Source organism: Ochotona curzoniae, unplaced genomic scaffold (assembly GCF_017591425.1).
Source record: "Ochotona curzoniae isolate NIBS_2020 unplaced genomic scaffold, NIBS_Ocur_1.0 contig_3643, whole genome shotgun sequence".
NCBI lineage: Eukaryota > Metazoa > Chordata > Mammalia > Lagomorpha > Ochotonidae > Ochotona > Ochotona curzoniae.
The window spans coordinates 2189198-2209436 of record NW_024465933.1 but is presented as its reverse complement, the minus strand read 5'-3'; the positions used below and the strand labels follow the sequence as shown (position 1 = coordinate 2209436).

At 39.7% G+C, this 20239-nt stretch overlaps 1 protein-coding gene across 6 annotated transcripts in view; it reads left to right on the top strand.

Moving 5' to 3' along the window:
• The window catches only part of DOCK10 (dedicator of cytokinesis 10), a 246269-nt gene that overhangs the window by 169394 nt on the left and 56636 nt on the right, over positions 1 to 20239 (top strand). For all 6 annotated transcript variants that reach the window (XM_040982815.1, XM_040982814.1, XM_040982813.1 and 3 more), the window contains exons 17-27: positions 1751 to 1938; positions 2436 to 2501; positions 3926 to 4018; positions 6710 to 6833; positions 7009 to 7130; positions 7479 to 7565; positions 9576 to 9668; positions 12078 to 12196; positions 13660 to 13729; positions 17013 to 17126; positions 19426 to 19497. In XM_040982815.1, coding sequence (XP_040838749.1) covers positions 1751 to 1938; positions 2436 to 2501; positions 3926 to 4018; positions 6710 to 6833; positions 7009 to 7130; positions 7479 to 7565; positions 9576 to 9668; positions 12078 to 12196; positions 13660 to 13729; positions 17013 to 17126; positions 19426 to 19497 — 1148 coding nt within the window. The remainder of the gene's footprint in view (positions 1 to 1750; positions 1939 to 2435; positions 2502 to 3925; positions 4019 to 6709; positions 6834 to 7008; positions 7131 to 7478; positions 7566 to 9575; positions 9669 to 12077; positions 12197 to 13659; positions 13730 to 17012; positions 17127 to 19425; positions 19498 to 20239) is intronic.

Below are 20239 nucleotides of genomic sequence, written 5' to 3'. Positions count from 1 at the left end.
GTTTGTTCACTTAGTTGGTTAATAGAATTATTACAAAAATTGGTTTTTATTTGTTTTTTTCCAAAGATTGAGACAAATGGAGTTCATTATGCTATAGAGATGTGAGGCTTTATTTCTCCATTAGGACAAACAACAAGTATCATAGGGAAGAAATATATTCTGGGTAATGCAGTATTTATCTGCTATGCAAATCTGAGTACAATATTTAGCAAAGTATTCAATTGTATCATCTAGTCCTGAAAACCCTAGAGAGTTGCAGATGCGGAAAGCCAAGTTTAAATAGATAATTATCTAAAAATCCGTAAGAGGAGATGGTATATTGTATCCGGTTCCTCTGACTTGAGGTTCTGGCTGCCTCTGCCACAATGTGCAGCCACAGGGTTATTCAGAATGCCATCTGCAGCCCCCGAGTGGACATGCAAGGCTTGCAGCTCAAATATTACATGCTGAGAATTAACCTTCTCCGGACTAAAGTCCTGTCTGTATCGGCCAAAAGTAGGATTTCTGGAACTTTCATTAACTTTCAGATAAAATCTTCAGAATTGTGGCTTCCGGTGAACGTCTGCCTTTTCAGGAAGACAATGCTGACCACGGGTGATTTGAATAACCAATAGCACTATTAAATTTTCCATTCTGGTAGTTGTCCACAAATCATTTTAAGATGAACTGTAACAACCAATCTAACTTAAACCCCTGGCTCCAAATCATTTTTACATTGATTGGTGTGGAGGAAAAAAGAAACAGAGGATAAACTGAGCCATTTCCTCCATCTAATTTGAGCACTGGGCTTATGAAAAATTAAAACAACACAGGAGAAACTAAATATTCTATTTGAAAGAATTCTAAGACAGACAAAGGTGAGCATATGATAAAAAGATGATGATTACCTTGAGGGGGAGAAAGCTATAACATGATACTCAAGTATACATGGCTGATCATTTTGCTTCTTTGAACACAAGAAGGTTCCAGACGGCAGAAAGGAAGGGGTGGAACGCTGCTTTCTTCCAGTGTGATGAACATCAGACTTCACACTGTCTAGTGACGGAGGTTTTCATTTACACTTTTCTAAGGTTGTTTCTTTCGTTTTTCTTAGGGTGTTCCTAAAGTCTAGATTTTTTTTTTTTTTAGGTTGTAAAAACTGAGAAGAAAAGTAAAATACCCAATAATGTAGGCAGAGATTCAGGCCTGCGCTGGGACTGGACTCCGTGGGGAGACATTACTTTTAACTCACTTAGCATTAGCGATGGTAGCACCATTGGACAGTTTTGTCCTTTCGTCTAGCCATAACTGTATTATCTTTATAAGCCATAGCAAAGGTCGGCGGGCTTCTCCTTACCTTGTAATACCTGCTTAGCAGTTTTAGAGTTTCATTCACCACACTTCATTTTTATATGAATCTTAACATAAAAGTTAGCTGTAAATTCATCTAAAGTGTCTAATACTTCTGAGACGTGAGTTGTAGTGTTAAATATGTGGCTTACAAATGTGTCACACTAGCACTACCTTAGCATTACTTGTTTTGTATAGTTTTTTGAATTGCTTTTCAAATATGTTTAGTGTGAGGATACATCAAAAAGTTCATGGAAAATGAAATTAAAGATGATTATTTTGAAGCAAAAAAAGAAAAAGCTGAAGCCCTATGTAATTTTTCATCACAGTCATTTCCCTTGAGCTTTTTGAAGATCCCTAATGCCGTTCAACTTAGAAGAACCATATTAAATGACAAACTCTTATTTTCTGATTTCTTAAGACTGTGTAACATCGTCCTTTATCCCTGTCAAGCCTTTCAACGTTTTGGCTCAAGAAGAACCCACAGTGGAGGTGGAAGAATTTGTCTACGACACAACCAAGAATTGCCGGCCTTACAGAGTGTACAAAAATCAGATTTACGTTTACCCCAAACACCTCAAATACGATAGCCAGAAATGTTTTAACAAGGTAATGGTGTCCATTTGCGAGCTGTGGTCTCCATTCCCATTCACACTGTACAAGTTTGCCTCTTGAAAACATAAATGTCCCTTATCGTCGACCAACAGTTTCCAAGAGAAACTAATTGTAGAATAATACCTTGGGATGGGCAATAATGACTTTGACCTTATATGAGTTTACAAATATACAACTTTGTACCATTTGAATAATGTTTCCTTAAATCAGCCCCCCACACATATATTTGCTCTGGACTATTTTTACAGTTTCTTACAATATACTAAAAACAGATGCCTGCCCCTTGCACAGTGAGCTTTTTCTTTTTGAAATAATCTTTGCGGATTTTGGTGTGACTTCTGAGCAGCTAAGGATTATGTCACAAGACAGTGTTGGGTGTTCCACATTTTTCAGTTAACTTACATACAACTTATTTGAAGCACTTCGAGTCATTTTTATGTGATTTTAAAGAAAATTACAATTTCCATTTTTTTCTCCTCCTTTGATTTCAGGCACGAAATATAACCATGTGCATTGAATTCAAAAATTCTGATGAAGAAGGTGCCAAGCCCTTGAAGGTGAGCCGGGTCCTCCAGGAGTCCATAGGTGTGGCCTTAGCTTCTGTCCACCACTCAGGGACAACCACACTTAATTTTAAAGTTTCTGAACTGTTTCTGGTTTGGTAGCCAGCTAGTCTCCTGGCTGTCTTAACTTCTCATGATTTGGGAGTAAACAAAACCACTCTAAAGTGAAATAAGTGCAAAGATTTCCCCTGGAAGACAGTGCCCTTTCCCAGCATTCAGCTGCCTCTCGGTGGAGAGTGCTTGCATCGAAGTGGCACATCCCAGCCGGCCTCCACGTGGCACCTGATGACCAGCTGCCACTTGGCCTAAAGGCCTACAGCACTGAGCCCAGGGGACGCTCACTGTGAAGGAAGGTGAGGGTAGCCAGATGCCTAAGGAATGGGCCGAAGACTCTAGAAAGTCAGCCCCAGTTGTTGATCGCATAGTTTAGTATCATCAGTAAAACTCTGAAGTTTGTGTGACTTGTGCCCTTTTAACCTATGGAAATGCAACTCGTAGCATTTTTTCAGAGATCACTCTTGATATGTACCATTAATGTCTTAGGGACTTCAAATGACATAACCTAAGAAAATAGACAGGAACATTATTTCCGTTGGATTTGCTGCCAAATCTTCCTACTTTCGCTTGAATTAGAGGAATGAAATTGTAAGGGACAGAACTAATATCTCACTAATCCCAGCCGTCATCTTAGATAATCTCTTAAAACGCTATGAGATACAAACTGTATCTTCTGACTCATGCTTCCCAGAACGTGTGCACCATGAATTCATTTGAGTGAGTCAATTAATCCTGCAACGGAGAGACAAAAAGGTTATTTAAAACAGCTGCAAACCACACACAGCAGCAGGCCAAAGCAGTGTTAGCTTCAGGACAGGAAAGACTAAAGTGAAACACAGTTGTCTAGCAAGCAAAGGTTGTGACCACACTGCAGTGTATTTGTTGGGATGATTCTGGGAAGGACAACTGCAGGGGTGCTGGTCGCCTGCTTAGTTGTGTCCTAAAACAGCACGTGGTGCAGTCTGGAACCAGCTCCCTCCTGCCAGTGCATAGCTGGGGATTGGTTTATCAGGTGCTGGGGTTCAACCAAGCCTGGCAGCCCTAGAGCAGATCCTGTTTTCATGAACCCCTCTTGGTAGGGCTCCATCTGGAACATGCTATCCCTCCCTCATGGTTATCAAAGGTCAGATAGTCAGTCCAGGCAGCTGCTACAATGGAAGCAGCCCCCAGTATCCTGAAGGGCAATAAATGCAGGACAACAGACCAAAGAGTTCCAGGCCTCGAATTAGTCAGATACGCATGGTAAGTCGTAACAGCATTTGCCTTTGTCCTGAGACTGGTAATACGATGTTTGAATTTTTTTTTCACTCAGGAATAATTTAAGATACTCATGCTTACTGAACTCCCATTTTTTAAAACAGTGTATTTATGGGAAACCCGGAGGGCCCCTCTTCACCACATGCAGCTACACAGCAGTTCTACACCATTCCCAGACTCCAGATTTCTCAGATGAGGTAAGAGCCAGTTCTTTCCTTGCTCCCAAGCAGCTCCTTAAAGAATGACTTTGTAGGTCAGGTGAAGGGGAGTGATAATAACCACACACTGTCTACCCCACCCCTTAGATGAAGGATGTGCCTTGGCAGGCCTGTGTCCAGTTACACAAGCCATATCAAGTGGTAATTATTCCTCCAGTGGGTTGTGTTCAGTACAACATGAAGCTTTAAAATGTGATATTTTTATGATATTGGTCTTTGCAAGGGATACCAATTCTTCTTTTCATAATACGATTCCATATGCACAGGAACTTCCCCATCCTCCCATCCAACGATTTCCCCCATATTATCACAATAGTATAGTCTTTCGAAACCAATCATAGGTCCATCATTCTGTTATTTAAGTGTATCTTGACATTGTCGGTATAAACAATGGTAGAAGGTCCAGCATCCCATATCAAACTATATTTAATAGTTTCATTGGGAGTCCATCTTTGATTCTGGAGTAGAAATGTGTACTATAACATCTCTTCACTTCCTGATATACTTGCCTCCATCATACAGTACATCTATGCTAATATATGTAGATATATGTTTACCTACTTATCTATTGGTTGTCTTGTATCAGAGAAAACATATAATTTTCTTTTGTAATTGGCTTTATTTCACTGAACATAGTGGTCCTGTTAGGACCGTTTTGTTGTAAATGGGTGAATTGCATTTTTTTAATGGCTAAGTAGTATTCCATGGAGTAGATGTACCACAGTTCCTTTATTCCTTTTTTGGCGTGTGTCTGGGTTGTTTCCATGGCTTTGATATTATAGATCAAGCTGCTGTAAATATAGGATGGCAGGTCATTTTTCATGTGCAGATTTCACAGCTCCTTTGCATATATTTCCAGAAGTGTAATAGATGGATCACACAACAGATCCATTCTCAGGATCTGAGCACTCCCTATACTGACTTCTGTCATGGCTGCACTAGCCTACACTTCCATTAATGGTGGGTTCGGGTGCCTTTCTCCCAACATCTACACCAGCAGGTACTGTTAGTAGATTTCTGAATGTAGGCTTGTGTCACTGAAGCTAGGTGGAACCTCACTGTGAGCATTATTTGTATTTCGCTGATGGCTAGGGAGCCTAAGCATATTTTTTTTTTGTATATCTATTAGCCGTTTGAATTGTTCTTTTGAAAAATGCGTGCTCATTCTTTTCACCCATTTCTTCACAGAGTGCTTTGGCTGTTACTGATTTTAAAACTCAGTATATCTGAATTAGATCTGATAATTCACAGTCAAACAAGTTTTTGAGACACTGATGTTACTGTTCCAGAGACCATACTTTGAAAATAATTGTACTAATTTCTTACTTGAAAATGTGAAAACAAGTTAGCAAAACATACAGGGTTTTCAGTAATGAACTTTTTTGCCTGTCCCCTTAATTCTTGACTGACACTTCTGTAAACTACCTAGTGGCTTATACTGACCTGAATGGGATCCTGGACTCCAATCTGAAGTGATCATAAGAAATTAGAACTTCTTGTCCTGGAAGACCCGATTCCTGGTTATAGCTCGTTCTTGATTGCTCAGAGTCCTTCCGAATCTCTGGGTTTCTGATTCTTACCTCTGTGTCATCCTACTTCACAGTGTTTGTGGAGTGCAGGGGGCATTATGAAGCCAGTTCAGTGATGGAGCTATTCCTGTGGCTGATAGCCCATATGGGTGCCGATTTGAGCCCCAGCTGCTCCACTTCCTGTCCAGCTGCCTAAAAGTAGTCTGGAAAAGCAAAGGAGGAAGGCTCAAGGCCTTGTGCCCATGTACCTCTGTGGACCTGGAAGAAGATCCTGGCTCCCAGCTGCCATTCGGTCCAGCTCTGGCTATTGTGACTTTTTGGGAAGTGAACCAACCGATGGAAGATCTCTCTTCTCTCTCTCTCTCTCTCTCTCTCTCTTTCTCTGTGACTTTCAAGCAAAAATAATAAGAAATATTTTTTTAAAAGGATGAAATCTATTGAGGGCATAAAAATAAATAAAACTAATATTTAGACAATGGAAAACACTGTTGCATATCTTTCAAGATATTTTAAAAATATTATAAAATAATATAATAGACTTCTAATTAAGTACCCTCTTCATCTCTATCTAGTTAATGTGATTTGTCATTCATAAGTGTCATTTACATAGCTCCAGCATGAGCTATGTAAAAAATCTTTACAGATTTGCTGATGACATAATGACCCCAACACACTCTATGGATTTTTGTTGTTTTTTTAAGGAATGCATTTCATGCTTAGGTTGCTTCATAGACTAGTGCATGTTTCTCGGCCAAATGGAGATTTTTATTTTGTTTTGTTTTTTATTATTTTATTTTGATAATCTTCACATAGTTGAGTTGGTCAGGTCAAGGGCTACAGGAAAGTGGAGAAGACCATTGTTTCCACATTGATTCAATAGATCTACTTTGATGATCTGATGAGAAGCAGTAAAGTACTAAATTGACATCATCCACCACAGTAAAGAAGTGGAAACATTAACACGTGAGCACATCACTGTAGACAGAGTAACTATGTATTCACAGTTAAATCAGTGAATCCAATGCTGTAGAAATGGACCTGTATTTCAATTAAAGGATGTTTTAGTGATTATGCTTTTTGTTGCTCTGACCATAGGCAGATGATTTGAGTCCTATTCCAACTGTCATCTCTCTCACTGCAGGTGAAAATTGAGCTGCCAACACAACTCCATGAGAAACACCATATTTTGTTTTCTTTTTATCACGTCACCTGTGACATAAATGCAAAAGCGAATGCCAAAAAGAAGGAAGCTCTGGAAACTTCAGGTATGGAACAAGCCCGTCTATGTCATCTATTTGACTTGAGTTGGAGGGGCATTTTAAAAGCTCTGATTTACTGAAATTTTTAGTGAAGTTTAGTATTCATCAATAATAAATATCTTTCTTTTCCTTACCATTGGGGGTTGTACTGAAACATTCTCTTTGTCTTTCCTCCGCACAGTTGGATATGCCTGGCTTCCTCTGGTGAAGCATGATCAGATGGCGTCTCAGGAATATAACATCCCAGTAGCAGCAAGTCTGCCTCCCAATTACTTAAGCTTCCAAGATTCTGCAAATGCAAAGGTATAGAGTAATGGGTAATTTACAAGAATGAAGCACATCGACTCAATGGAATGTTATTAAGACCGTAAATGTATATGTTCATTACGATTAGGTTTAATATCAAGTGTACCCACACTTGTTTCCAAATGTCTTATTTAGTCTCTAGAGATGACCTGTTAAAGAATCACTTCAGTGTAATAGTAGCCTCATTTAACAAAGAGACCAAATATATTGGCATCTTTTTTCTGCATCTCTATAGAAATATAAGAAGAATGGATCAGGATGGCAATTGAACATACACTAACAAGGTATTTTCTCTCCCTCAAATTACCACAGTGACAGTCATCAACTGTTTTTTTCTTTTTCCAGCATGGTGGGAGTGATATTAAATGGGTGGATGGTGGCAAACCACTTTTCAAAGTATCGACATTTGTTGTATCAACAGTGAATACTCAGGTGAGTTTGTTGGCCTGAACTATTAGCATCTTCTGTGACATATAAAATCCCAAGGAAGCCTCTAAGCTTACAGGATTTGATGATCGTTTCCAGGGATGCTAGGAGAGCAGGTAGCTGTTTCCTGAAGGGAAGAGTTTGACGTGAAGGGGAGGCTGTGATGTGATATCTGCTTTGAAGTAGAGTACCTGAACTCTACAGGTGCAGATGCCATGAAACTTCAAACAAAAATGTCAGAAATGTATTTATCCAAATGGTGCCCCTTAAAAGAGCAGCACTTTTTTTTATTGACATGACAACATCCAAATGTTAAAATTTGTAAATGTTAATAACAAAACTAAGTCTTGTCCCCAGGGCCTACCCAGAGCTCTGACTCTGAGGAACAGCAGTTGAGTCACCTCAGCCAGTCTTTGGTTCAGTGACCTTTGACAAGTCCCTAAAGACTTTGGACCCTGAACTTTTTATTTACTGCTCAGGAGGTTTAGCTCAATGAAATTCTCTCCACCTAAAGTTGTAGAGGATCAAGATGAGAAGAGTCTTATGGAACTGTTTCATGAAGTGCAAGATACAATTATTACTGTTAACTTATCACAAACTCATCCCTTCTGCTACAAGGACTCCTCTTTTCTACATTGTAAGGAGTTTGCTGGCACCAGTTATGAACTATAAAGCAGATGACACTGGGTCCATAACACATGTGTTTCTCTGTTCTCAACTTCAATTGTATCTGCTTAATAGTTTTTGTTTCATGCTGCTATTATCTTTAGCCTATGAAATATCCCAAGTGCCATCTAGATCGACATTTCTTTTCATAACCTCTGATGCGTCAAGTTCATGTTAGAGTTCATTCCCAGTCTAGTGCCAACAGCTACTTACATGCACATTTTCTCTGATACCATCAATCCTGGTAGTTGAAAAATGGATTACTTTCTATCAAATACAATTTTTAAAGTGTTTTTTTTTTTTAATTTTGTTGGAAAGGCAGAAAGGGGAGAGTGGCAGGATGGAAGATCTTTGGTTTGCTAGTCCACTCTCCAAATGCCTGCACCAGCCAGGGCTAGGCCAGACCAAAGGCAGAGGCGAGGTACTCCTTCCCAGAACCTCCTTCAGGGACCATCAGCTTCTGTCTCCAAGATGATATGTTATCAGAAAGGCAAAACTGCAAGCAGAAACGGGATCCAAACCCAGGCAGTGTGGCATGGAATGTGAGCCTTCTAGCCACTGTCAGCTCTCTGCCAAGCATCCCCTCCACAGGCCCTGTTGGTGTGTTCTCAGCCTCACCAGCATTTCTCTGTCTCAAGCTTACCACTTCTTTTCTCCAAAAAGCCCAGGGTTCTCAGCATCACTGGTCATGCCTAGCAGCTACACACTGTGACACTCGCCTCAGTCTCCAAGAGCCCTAGGTTCTCCTGCACTGTGGCCTCAGCCATATCTCACGCCCTTGGCTCCCCCAGAGCTGGTGAACACTGTGACATTCAGGTCATTATTCCTTCCATGCCTCCCTGACTGTCATTGGTCTGGTCAGTTCCTGCCTGTCCCCCTTCCTTCTCTCAAATGTCCCTTTCTCAGAACACCTTTCCCAGTCCCTGAGCCTCAATACCAAGCGTGGCTATCTCACCATGAGCCTAACCGGACTTCTCATTTCTATTGGAATTGCTTATCAGACTTGATGAGCCATGAGCATGTGGATGTCTGGGCACAGTGCCAATCTGCATGCCATTGTGGAAGGTCCCCAGAGAAAGGGATCCGTTTTGTCTTGTCCTCTGACATGTCCTCAATGCCTACCAGTGACCTGTAGTAATGGGGAGGACAAATCAATAGAGTGATGTTTAAAAGGAAAATCGCTGAATCTGATCAGAAAAGAATTATAGCAGAGAGCAGAAAATATCACACACACACACACACACACACACACTGGACTTGAATGGAAGCCATATGACAAATGTCCTTCTAGAATCATCAAATGCTAGAAACATCACAAGTGTACACCTTTTTTTTTTTCTGCATTTGCAGGATCCACATGTGAATGCATTTTTCCGACAGTGCCAAAAAAGAGAGAAGGATATGTCTCAGTCGCCTACCTCAAGTTTCATCCGCTCGTGTAAGGTAACTTGACGTGCAGGCAGTGTCCTGGATCCTGGATCCCAGTGGTCCACAAAATGGCAAACTAAGAGCTGCTTGCTATTGGAGGGTTTTGATGCTTTGTTCATTCAGCAAGTCAGTTATTTCACAGTGCTTTAGGAGTGTCTATCTGCTGTCTAAGAAATAACCAAAGATTACTGGTTGAAATGACTAGAAGGGAAAATCGATGCTTTTTAAATTAGTTGGTTAAAAGAATAGTGTTTTCAATGTTACTTCCATGCCTTTTATGCCCTGCTAAATTCGGGAAGAAACAAAATGGATGCAGGTGAGCCATGATACACACACGTATATTCAAATTCTAAAAGCAGAAATTTCTTCCCCATTGACAATTTAAATTACATTAATGTATCATGTGTGTTCAAAACAATGTGATGATTTGAATGTGAATGGCTGAATCAAACGTAATTGACATATGCCTTACTTCACATGTTTACCATTTTTGGTGAGAAGAACATTTAAGATCTCAAAGATTTTTTGGTACAATACATTATTAACTATAGTTGGCATGTCGTGCAGTCTCTCTCTTGGGTTGATTCTTCCTGCTAGCTGAAATGTTGCATCCCAATACCCTCTCCCTGTCATACTCTGCCATCGAGTCATATGGTATTTGTCTCTCAGTTCCTAACTCCCTTCACATAATATAGTGTCCTCCGGATGTATCCGCATTGTTGTGGGAAAACTCCTTCTTATGAGGGCTGCTTCCTTCTTGAGGCTGAGCAATTTCCACTGTGTGTGCCTATTGTATGTCCTCTGCCCACGCATATATTGATTTCTCATGCTGGTAATTTGAATAATGCTATAAAGAACATGGGAATGAAAATATCTATTCAAACTTCACTTCCTTTGTAAATATGGCCAGTAGTGGGATTGGCATCATCATATGGTGGAGTTTTGCTTGTTTGTTTGTTTTGCTTTTTTTTTTTTAGCTTTTTAATATCTTTTATTTCCTTAGTAATAGTAGACTTTTCCCTGGATTAAGTTCTCACACATTTTTATTAGTATTATTATTATTTTTATTTTTTATTTTATTTATTTTTTAATTTTTATTAACATTGTATTATGTGATACAGTTTTATAGGCACTGGGGGTTCCCCCCATCCCTTCCATACCCCTCCTCCCATAGTGGATTCCTCCACCTTGCTGTATAACCACAGTTCAAGTTCAGTTGAGATTCCTTCATTGCAAGCATATACCTAGCATAAAGTCCAGCGTCTTATTGTCCAGATAAGTTCAGTGGCCTCTTGGGGAGACCTTCTCTGGTCTGAAGGTAGAGCTAACAGAGTAAAGTTCCGGTCAGTTAAAAGCCCCAACAAAACCTCAGCATCAATATACAACATTATGGAATTAATTGACATAGTATTGAGTAAACAATATGTTAAAAATAATGCAAGTTCCATTCTTCGAAACATCTGGGTTGAGACAGTATCAATGACAGGTTCAAAAAATAACAAACAACCAAACAAAAATTACAGGTTAAATCAAGGCAAACATGTGATATCTAACCTTTTGGGATTCACTCATTTCCCTTAGCATTATAGTTTCCAATTGGGCCCATTTAGCCACAAAGAACTGCATTTTGGTTTTTTTAATAGCTGAGTAGTATTCCATGGAGTAGAGAACACTCAAACAACTCAAAATCTGCATACCATATGACCCAGCAATAGCACTCCTAGGAATATATCCAAAACACCTGTTTCACGACAAACCAACATGCATCCCTATGTTCATAGCAGCATAATCAGTAATTGCAAAAACATGGAAGCAACCGAAATGCCCATTAGCAGAAGATTGGATAAGAAAGCTTTGTTTTGCTTTTTGAGTGCTTTCCGTACTGTTCTCCACGGTTGCTGTAATTTGGATCCCCACTAACAGTGTAGTGGAGTTTCCTTTTCTCCATGCCCACTCTGCTTCTGTTGTCTCCTATCCCTTTGACAAGCATCATCCTGACAGCTGAGATGGGATAGCTCATGGCAGTGTTACTTACATGGCTCCAATGATTAGCAATGTTGAGAACTTCTGTTATAAACATTATTGTTTGATTGGGATAATGTTTTCTTGCAATGAGTTTTTGAGTTATTTATGTATTTGGGCAGCCCTCTTTAGCAGGTGTGTGGTTTATACAAACTATCTCCCATTCCATAAGTTTTTTTTTTTTTTAAGCTGGCTATAATCCCATTCATTGGTTTGCATTTGTTACTGTGCTTTGGGAAGCAGATGCAGAAGGCATCATTGCCAAGCCGCCATTATAGCATTTTCCTCCATGTTTTCTTCTAGAAGTTTTACAGCTTCATTTCTTATGTATAAGCTTCTTTAAATCCCAAGCGTGTTCTACATGGTATTGAGGGTTTTTTTTTTCCTTCCAATTTACTATAGAATTTATTGAACGTGGAAAAAATCCATGCAATCATGAGTTTTCTACCTATAATCTTGAATCAGCTCTTCAAGGTTCTGGTACAGAATGAAGAAGATGAAATAAGCACAACCATCACCAGGTAACCGTGATGCAACCGTGAGGAAGGACAGTCTGTGATCTGTGAATTTTTACAGCCCTGATAACGACTGAACAGGCAGCGCACTCAAAATATTTCTCACTCTGAACCTTTTTCTTCCAATCAATCCTTAGTAAAGATTGAGGCTTCCTTTAAAAGTTTTCTTCATGTATTTTATTTCTTTTTTTTTTTTTGAAAATTTTTTAAGATTTATTTTATTTTTATTACAAAGTCAGATATATAAAGACATGAGGAGAGATAGAGAGGAAGATCTTCCGTCCGATGATTCACTCCCCAAGTGAGCAGAACAGCCGGTGCTACGCCGATCCAGAGTCAGGAGCCAGGTACTTCCTCCAAGTCTCCCACATGGGTGCAGGATCCCAAAACATTGGGCCATCCTTGATTGCTTTCCCAGGCTACAAGCAGGGAGCTGGATGGGAAGTGAAGCTGCCGGGATTAGAACCGGCACCCGGATGGGATCCCAGCACGTTCAAGGCGAGGACTTTTAGCTGCTAGGCCATGCCACCGGGCCCCAGTTTTCTTCATGTATTTTATTTCAACTTTCAAGTTTGAGGTCATTGGACATCCATCTGAGGTTTTAGGAAGTGTTGCAGAAAGCCAGAGTAATGTCCTACATGTTTTTTGAATCGTACACTGTGTAAACTTTGGGGACTGGCATTTTGCAAGTAGACCCCTGAAGTTTTGAGGAAATGTGTCACTAGTCATTCCACAATGAATGAGTTTTGAACCAAAATTGAATGACTCCGTCTGTGCCTTCAAGTGACGCTCTTTGCAACTTGAATGTGTGTGTCGATGTTGACAAGCCACTTAAACATTTCAGCTGTTAGAGCTATTGACATTCTGAGGTAATGCTGTGCATTGTAGCCAGAGAGCAACCAGTAGTCTTGGTGTGAAAAAAAAATTTTTTTTTTCATGCCCCAGCGCTTCTACTAGAAGTCCAAACCCTGCAAAGTGAAAACACAAAACAGCATCTTATCCAGATTCATTTATTTCAAAAGTGCATATGGTGCCTATAAACTGAGAAACAAAGCCTGGTGCAATAAAGCAGGATGATGATCAACTAGAGGGCCCAAGTGCCGAGCTTTGATTAGGTGCTAAGAATAACACCTTTCCTAGAGGACAAAGTCATAAAATCACAGACAACAGTGTTTGCATATTCAACTCAAGCCACAAAGGGGGGGGATTTCAGTGTGATATTAAAACCATATGACATTTTTTGTGTCTTGGTGTTTAAAGTTTAAAAGTGTCATGGTTGAAAAATAGTACTAGATACTCTGGATACTAAATATCCAGATTAGGGGTTAACGAGGGTAAAGGCATATTCTGGAATGGATTCATTCATTTAGTAACATTAAATATCCAATTTTCTGACATGCTGGTGTCATACTGGAGCAACCGTTTTCTGCCCTCTGCAAGAAGTCCACTCAACAGCTTTGTTTTTCCAGGGTTCTGACTGACATTGTGGCTAAGTGCCACGAGGAGCAGCTGGACCACTCAGTCCAGTCATACATCAAGGTATGAAATTGTCACGTGGCACTGGTTAGACTCCCCTGTGTTGTGTGGTTTGTGTCATTTCCTGTCTGATGTAGGCAGAAGGTAGAGGTAGCTGTACAATGCCCACTACAGTCATATCAAGAATCACTCCTGCCTACTCAGAATTCCACCTCCACGTTAATGGGCTATTAATGTACTCTTGTATGTTTCGATGTATAATTAATATATATGTGTGCAAATAAATAGTTTTCTGGGAACAGAGAGGAAAGAAAAGGTTAAAGGAGAAAACTGAAATGCCTCCTTGTGAAGTCAAAATTGCAATAATCTCATAGCTAATTAGAAAAAAAAAGGAGAGTTCTGAAAGCTAACCTTGACGCTCTGTGTTTCTTCTGTGATGTTTTCTTAGCTCTTTTTATTGTTTTCTCAGGCATTCTTTCATTTTCCCAGTTACTGTGTATTTGTACCTGCTTCTGGTATGTTAAGTCCCTTCTCTTCTGGCATGGAGTTACTTGCCCATTCCACCACTGTGCACCTGCTTCTTCAGTGTCCTTCATCAAGTGTTCACTTGGAGAAGTTTCTTTTTGTCTCATTTCCTGTTGGCCTGTGAATTAATGCCAGTGAACTTGTTATGATGTTTGCACTTACATAGCTCCTACCTAAGTGCTAGTTTCCTGAATGAAAAGGAGGTGCCCATCCAGAGATAAATAAGAGTGTATCAAATTACTTTATATCACATAAAGGACTTACATTTCTGGATTTTGTGCATAGTCTAAATCACCTTGAGATATCTTTATTTTGTATTTGGAAAGTTCTATTTATTATATGTGGGTAGACATTCAGCATCTCTGGATTCTAGAAATATATCTGGGAAATAATGGTGGGGTTTTTTTTTGTGCTAGAAACTTGTTGTTTAAAAACAAAACCAACACTCCTGTGGAAGGAATTGTCTGCAAATTGCTTTGCAGAATAAACTCTCTGAGATGCTACTTGTAAAGAAATTCTTTCTACTATTTATAGCTGCCAAAATTGTTAGCCATCTTCCAAAGTGGCAGAGTGTGAGTGGCTGTGCTTCTTTAAAATCCCCAAAAGTAATTGTCATCACAGTGATTTTACTGTGCTATAATTTTGCCCAATAAATTCCACATCTAAGTTGCAGAAAGCCAGTTCTACCTACAAATGCCATTGCAGCTTCCTCTGTTTAAGATAATTTTGTGACTTATTTTTTAGAATATAGAAACCACTCATTGCAACCATCTAGTGAGCTCTCATCCCCTCAGCATTTACTGAAGTTTTCCTTTTCAATTTCCAGAGGAACTGAGATGAAATGATTCCTTGATCCAGATTATATCCAGGCACAAATGTTACTGTACTCATGCCAATGGAAATATTGATGATTATTTTGGAAACCCATCAATTCTGTGGCTAGATAGCCAAAACCAAGTATTTGTGACTATGGCCAAATCTCAGGCCCACCATGATCTTGGGTGGATGCGTTGGAAATGCATCCACATTGGGCCTTTGTTTTTAGCCAGAACATCTAAAGCGTTCTGAAAAGATTAATTATTTTTTTGTCATGTAGCATACCGACTTTCTAGTTTATTTTGAAGTGATTCAAGTTCAAATATATACCAATGTGGATTTTCAGGTACTTTGAAATTCCTAATGATATTTTAGGATACATTTTTAATATATCTAAAATAAACACCTCCTAATAAATAAAGTCAACTGCAAGCTTAGAAGGAGCACTAAAACAACTCACCAGGAGAACATTGGAGGCTGCTGTAAGTTAGATGGCACTTCAGTCACTCTGGACTTCAGTCTCTGCTCTGTGACATGAGATCGATGGGTCAGACCAGCATCGGCTCTTTGGTTCTGTGATTAGACCATGGCTGTGATACCTGGTCCACAGACTGATCTTCATCAAACAGCCTGAACTGCTAATCCTACGTGGGAAAAAAAATATTGTGTAGATTGTATATGATTAAGCCCCGTGTCTAGGAGCACAGTGCAACTTCAGAAGCCGGTGCTAATACGTGTTTACTTCTTCTTGAAAGATGTGCCATTCAAGGTAATTTACACTTATTGAAAAGTAAAGGAAACACCATTTCAAGTTCAGTGGTGCTAAATGCTGCTAATTCACTCCATCCACAATATCCAAAGTGTACACAAATACCATGTTTTCCAAAGATGTGTGTCTAAAGTCAGTCTAATTAAATGCCATTGTTTGCTGTGGTTTATAGTACTGATAGATATCTGGTAGTTCAGAATATTTCAGTAAATCAGAATATTTCAGTGTTAATTGAAATCCCTACTGGGCTAACCATCTGTGCTTGGGATTAGAGTTGATGGTATTACCCTCCTAGGAAGCATCACTTAAAAGAGGGAAAATTGTGTTATGCTTAATTTCAGCCAGCTTTATGCAGTCATTGTATTTGTCTTTCTTCTTTGGGGTGAACTTCAAGAATTCAGGCATAATTGATTATGACCAGTGGGTGTTGGTGTGCAGCCAAGTTAAAAAAAAAATGAGTACAGACAAACAGCAACCTTTCCTGTTTAAAACACCTTTGCCCTTGCTTTCACTCTCAATCCCAGTGAAATATGGGTTATGAGTATTATGGAAAAGTGCCTTTCCTTCTGGCAAATTCAATTCATAAATAAAGTTATAATGTAATGTAAGCATTTTATATTATATATATTATGATGTTCTTAGAAGTTATGAAGATACATGAAAACCCAATTAGCAGCAGTAATAGTGTGTAACAAAACTAAGCTTTTGAGAAAGAGTAAGCAGCGTTTGTTGTCTTATCAACAGCCACTGTTGGTGAACTGTCGATAGCCGTGTCTAACCTTGGGGTGGTAGACCCTGGGATTATGGAGAGCTCACGTCCAGCCCCTGGAAGGCACTGCTCCCCACTTGGCTGTTTGAGTGGGTGCTCTACCCTTTCAGGATGAAGAATTGCTACCATGCCACCTGTTACCACTGGAAGGAAGGAGAAGGGTACATGTGTTCTAAGTAGGTGGATCAAAGTCCCCATGTGTCCCTGAACCTGCTAAATGGCTCTCTAGCCATTTCTCTTGATTTCTGCAAAAAAAAAGCTTCAAGGAGAGTTTAGGTGAGCAAGACCCCAACTGTATAAATCTCAAAATAGGAACAAATGTGTATTACTTGCATCGTTGGACCTTCATTTCTTTCATGACAAAAATCTGGCATTCGTAGGTGATCTTGACACATGAATTAATGTGACAGGTATCTTTATTCATTTTCAAACAGTTAACTGTACTCATTTTTTGAAATTTTCTTCAGTTTGTGTTCAAAACAAGTTCATGCAAGGAGAGAACTATACATGAAGAATTGGCTAAAAATGTGATTGGTCTTTTGAAATCCAATGATTCAACGACTGTGAAGCACGTCCTGAAGGTAGGATGGCCGATGGTCATTCAGCATTCACCACAAGGGATGGGTCACTCTCACCCTTGAAAGCTAGGAGACTGGGTGGGTCCTCATGCATGAACGTCATCATCTCTAGCACAGAGTTCATACTGAGGCTGCAACATAAAAATATTAAGCAGAAGACTTCCGTGTCGAGAGACTATAGAAAAAGTGGATCTGAGGGAATGAATGATAAAGGCATAGTGAATGCATGTAAAGAATAATCATGAACATTCAAAAGTGCTAACTGGGGCACAGAAAACATGGTTGTGTTTTTAATCACACTATGAGGGGAAATAATAAAGACAGTGTTGAGGATGTATTAATGAATATTCCAACCATGGAGAGGAAAGAGCAAAATTGTTTTGGTTCTGAACAGTGGAAGTATAAACATTAATGGAAACATTAAGGAGAGATGATGAGAAACTTATAATATGGTCACTGTGAATTATTACAGAATCACAGTTTTAGTACCGAGCCCTATTTAATCTGTGGCTTGACAAATAAATGATTAGTAGTAAATTGAAAGAGAAATGAGGCTCAATCAGTGTCAATATGAGTTCACCAAATTGCTCAGTCTGCGATTTAATTGTTTGAAATATCCTTACAAATACATTTGTTCCACTTATTTAATAACTATATCACTGATGATTTCTGAACAGCAGGTATAGTCCTAAAGCACTTGGGCTGCATCAAAGAATAAAGATGTCCTCTCCTGAAGAGGTTGCATTCTACTGGGAGATGAAAGCAATAAACTTTAGATGTAATTACAAGATTAGATTGTATGTCAGAGGTGAGAAGCCTATCAGAAAAGGAAAGGTAGGGCAGAAAAGAATAACTGGGAGTGCTGAAGATTAAAGCTAATTCTTATAGTTTTGCATCAGAATGGAGCTCCTGGAGGAGTTGACAATGTGTGATGGAGGTCAAGAAGTCTTTGGGAACATTTAGAGTAAAACCTCAGGATCAGCACATAGGCCTTAGATCTTGAGAGACAGCTGCTGAAGGAAAGAGAAATTCCACCAGGGCTAGAGAGAAGAGGGGAGAGTTAAGATGAAGTCAGGGGGGCGGCCCTGGGCAATTGGCCAAGCAGCATCAGGCCTTAGGAAACACTGTAAGGTCATTGAGTTCCACTCCAAGGAAAGTGAAGAAAGCCTCTTCAGAAAGAGAGTGATGTGAGCTGAGCAGAACTGGAAAGGGTCACTGTGCTGGACATGATGAGAACAGACAAAGTGGAGTGAAAATCAGAGATCCGTTCAGAGGTGAGATGGGGCCAGTGCTTTGGCATGATCTCGCATCCTCAGGAGTGTTTGCTGCTGACAAGTTGTATGCTCCAGAAGGTACAGTGGGTTGATTCTGGTAGTTAGCAAGCCGTGGAACATGCAGCCATCAGAGTCTTGATGTCTGGAGACGTAGTCATGAAAGAGGAGTTTCAAATTCTTATGTCTTTGAACAGAAGCTGATACAAAGGCTCAAATTGTTTAGTTGTAGTAGGCCAAGGAAATAGGTTAGGCAAGCCGGAGTGCATAGAGTATTAATACAAATGTTGGAATATATGACATTGTAGTTAAAAATGTCAACAAGAAGGGCGAATGGGAATTCAGTATTCCTAACCACCTCCAATGTTTGGCAGCCATTTCTGTGTCATTTCACTAAGACGTGACCTCTTCATGAAGCCGGAGCTACCTCTGTAGAATGTTTATCTCTTCTCCTATATTGCAGTTTTCCCTGGAAGAGACTTAATTTACAGAACTACTTCTTGTCACAGCCTAAAAATCAATAATAGAATCCAAATGCACAGTGAAAGAAGAGTAAATAAATAAATGGTGTTTCTAAGTGTGACGTGACAACATGCTGTCCTCAACTACTTGTCCCAGTGTAAACAGAAATTGCTGAATTGAAGACAAAATCTTGGGATAATATATACAGTGTGCTTATAAGATCTGCTTTAAGATCCTTGGCTGGAAAAGCTAAACAATACTCCCACAGGGGGAATACTTATCACAAAATCCATTCATTCTGGTATTGGGGTGCAGGGAGAGGACCAGAGAGGTGTATTCTTTAAACTATGTATATACAGTGTAACTGGAGTGCCTGACATTTATTTTTACCATTAGAACTTTACCATAAGATTGTCCTTAGAAAATGGCAAGTATGTTATTGACCTGATTCATTTCATCTTAAAAAACACAACTTAATATAAATGTGTGGCAGTATTATGTATTATAAAGAAAGAATCATTTTACCATGGGAGAGTAAACATCTTGTTGTCTTTCCTTTTTCCTAACAGCACTCGTGGTTTTTCTTTGCAATTATCCTAAAGTCAATGGCACAGCACCTGATTGACACAAACAAAATTCAGGTAAGACCCAGAGAGTACAGTAAAACATTATCATCCAAGCATTAAGCCATTTGTAATCCCATTGTGTTGGCTTTGTAAGTTTTAGAAATTTCTGTTAACTACTTTTTAAGTGGAAAAATGATTGTGTGTATGTACAGGCCCTTTCAGAAGCATATACTGGAACAAGATGTGAATTGGAAAGAAAAAGGAAGGAAGGAAGGAAGGAAAGAAGGATGGGTGGAAGGAAGGAAGGAAGGAAGAATTGTTTTGGTGAAATGGAAATGGTAAAAAAAAAAAAATAGACAGGCCTGGTTCCCTGGACGAAAATGAAGCAGGAATGAGTGGTAGAAAGGGCCAACGATGCTCATGGGAAGAGTTCTGCATTGGGCAGTTGTTCTGACCTTCAGAGCTCTGCAGGCTCAGCCACTGGATTGGGTCCATCCTGGACAGAATGTGGCCCGGGCTGGAATTCTCAAGTGGATCCCAATGTCCAGCAGGTTTTGTTTTTCCTCCCAATAGATTCTGTCCGGCAAGTGTCTGAACTGTGCACATCCATGCTGCCGCAGCCCACAGTATACAAGGTGGTCTGCCCCTGTTCATGACTTACCTTGCCATAGTCCTCAGAGCCATCTCTTTCGAAAAGGAACTTGAGAATAAGGACACTAGTGGTGGTAACTATAGTCACTGCAGCAGTTGTTCTGTTTCCATAATACACAACATCTCTCTATTGCATTTTCCGCTGTAGACTGGCCTTACCCTAACT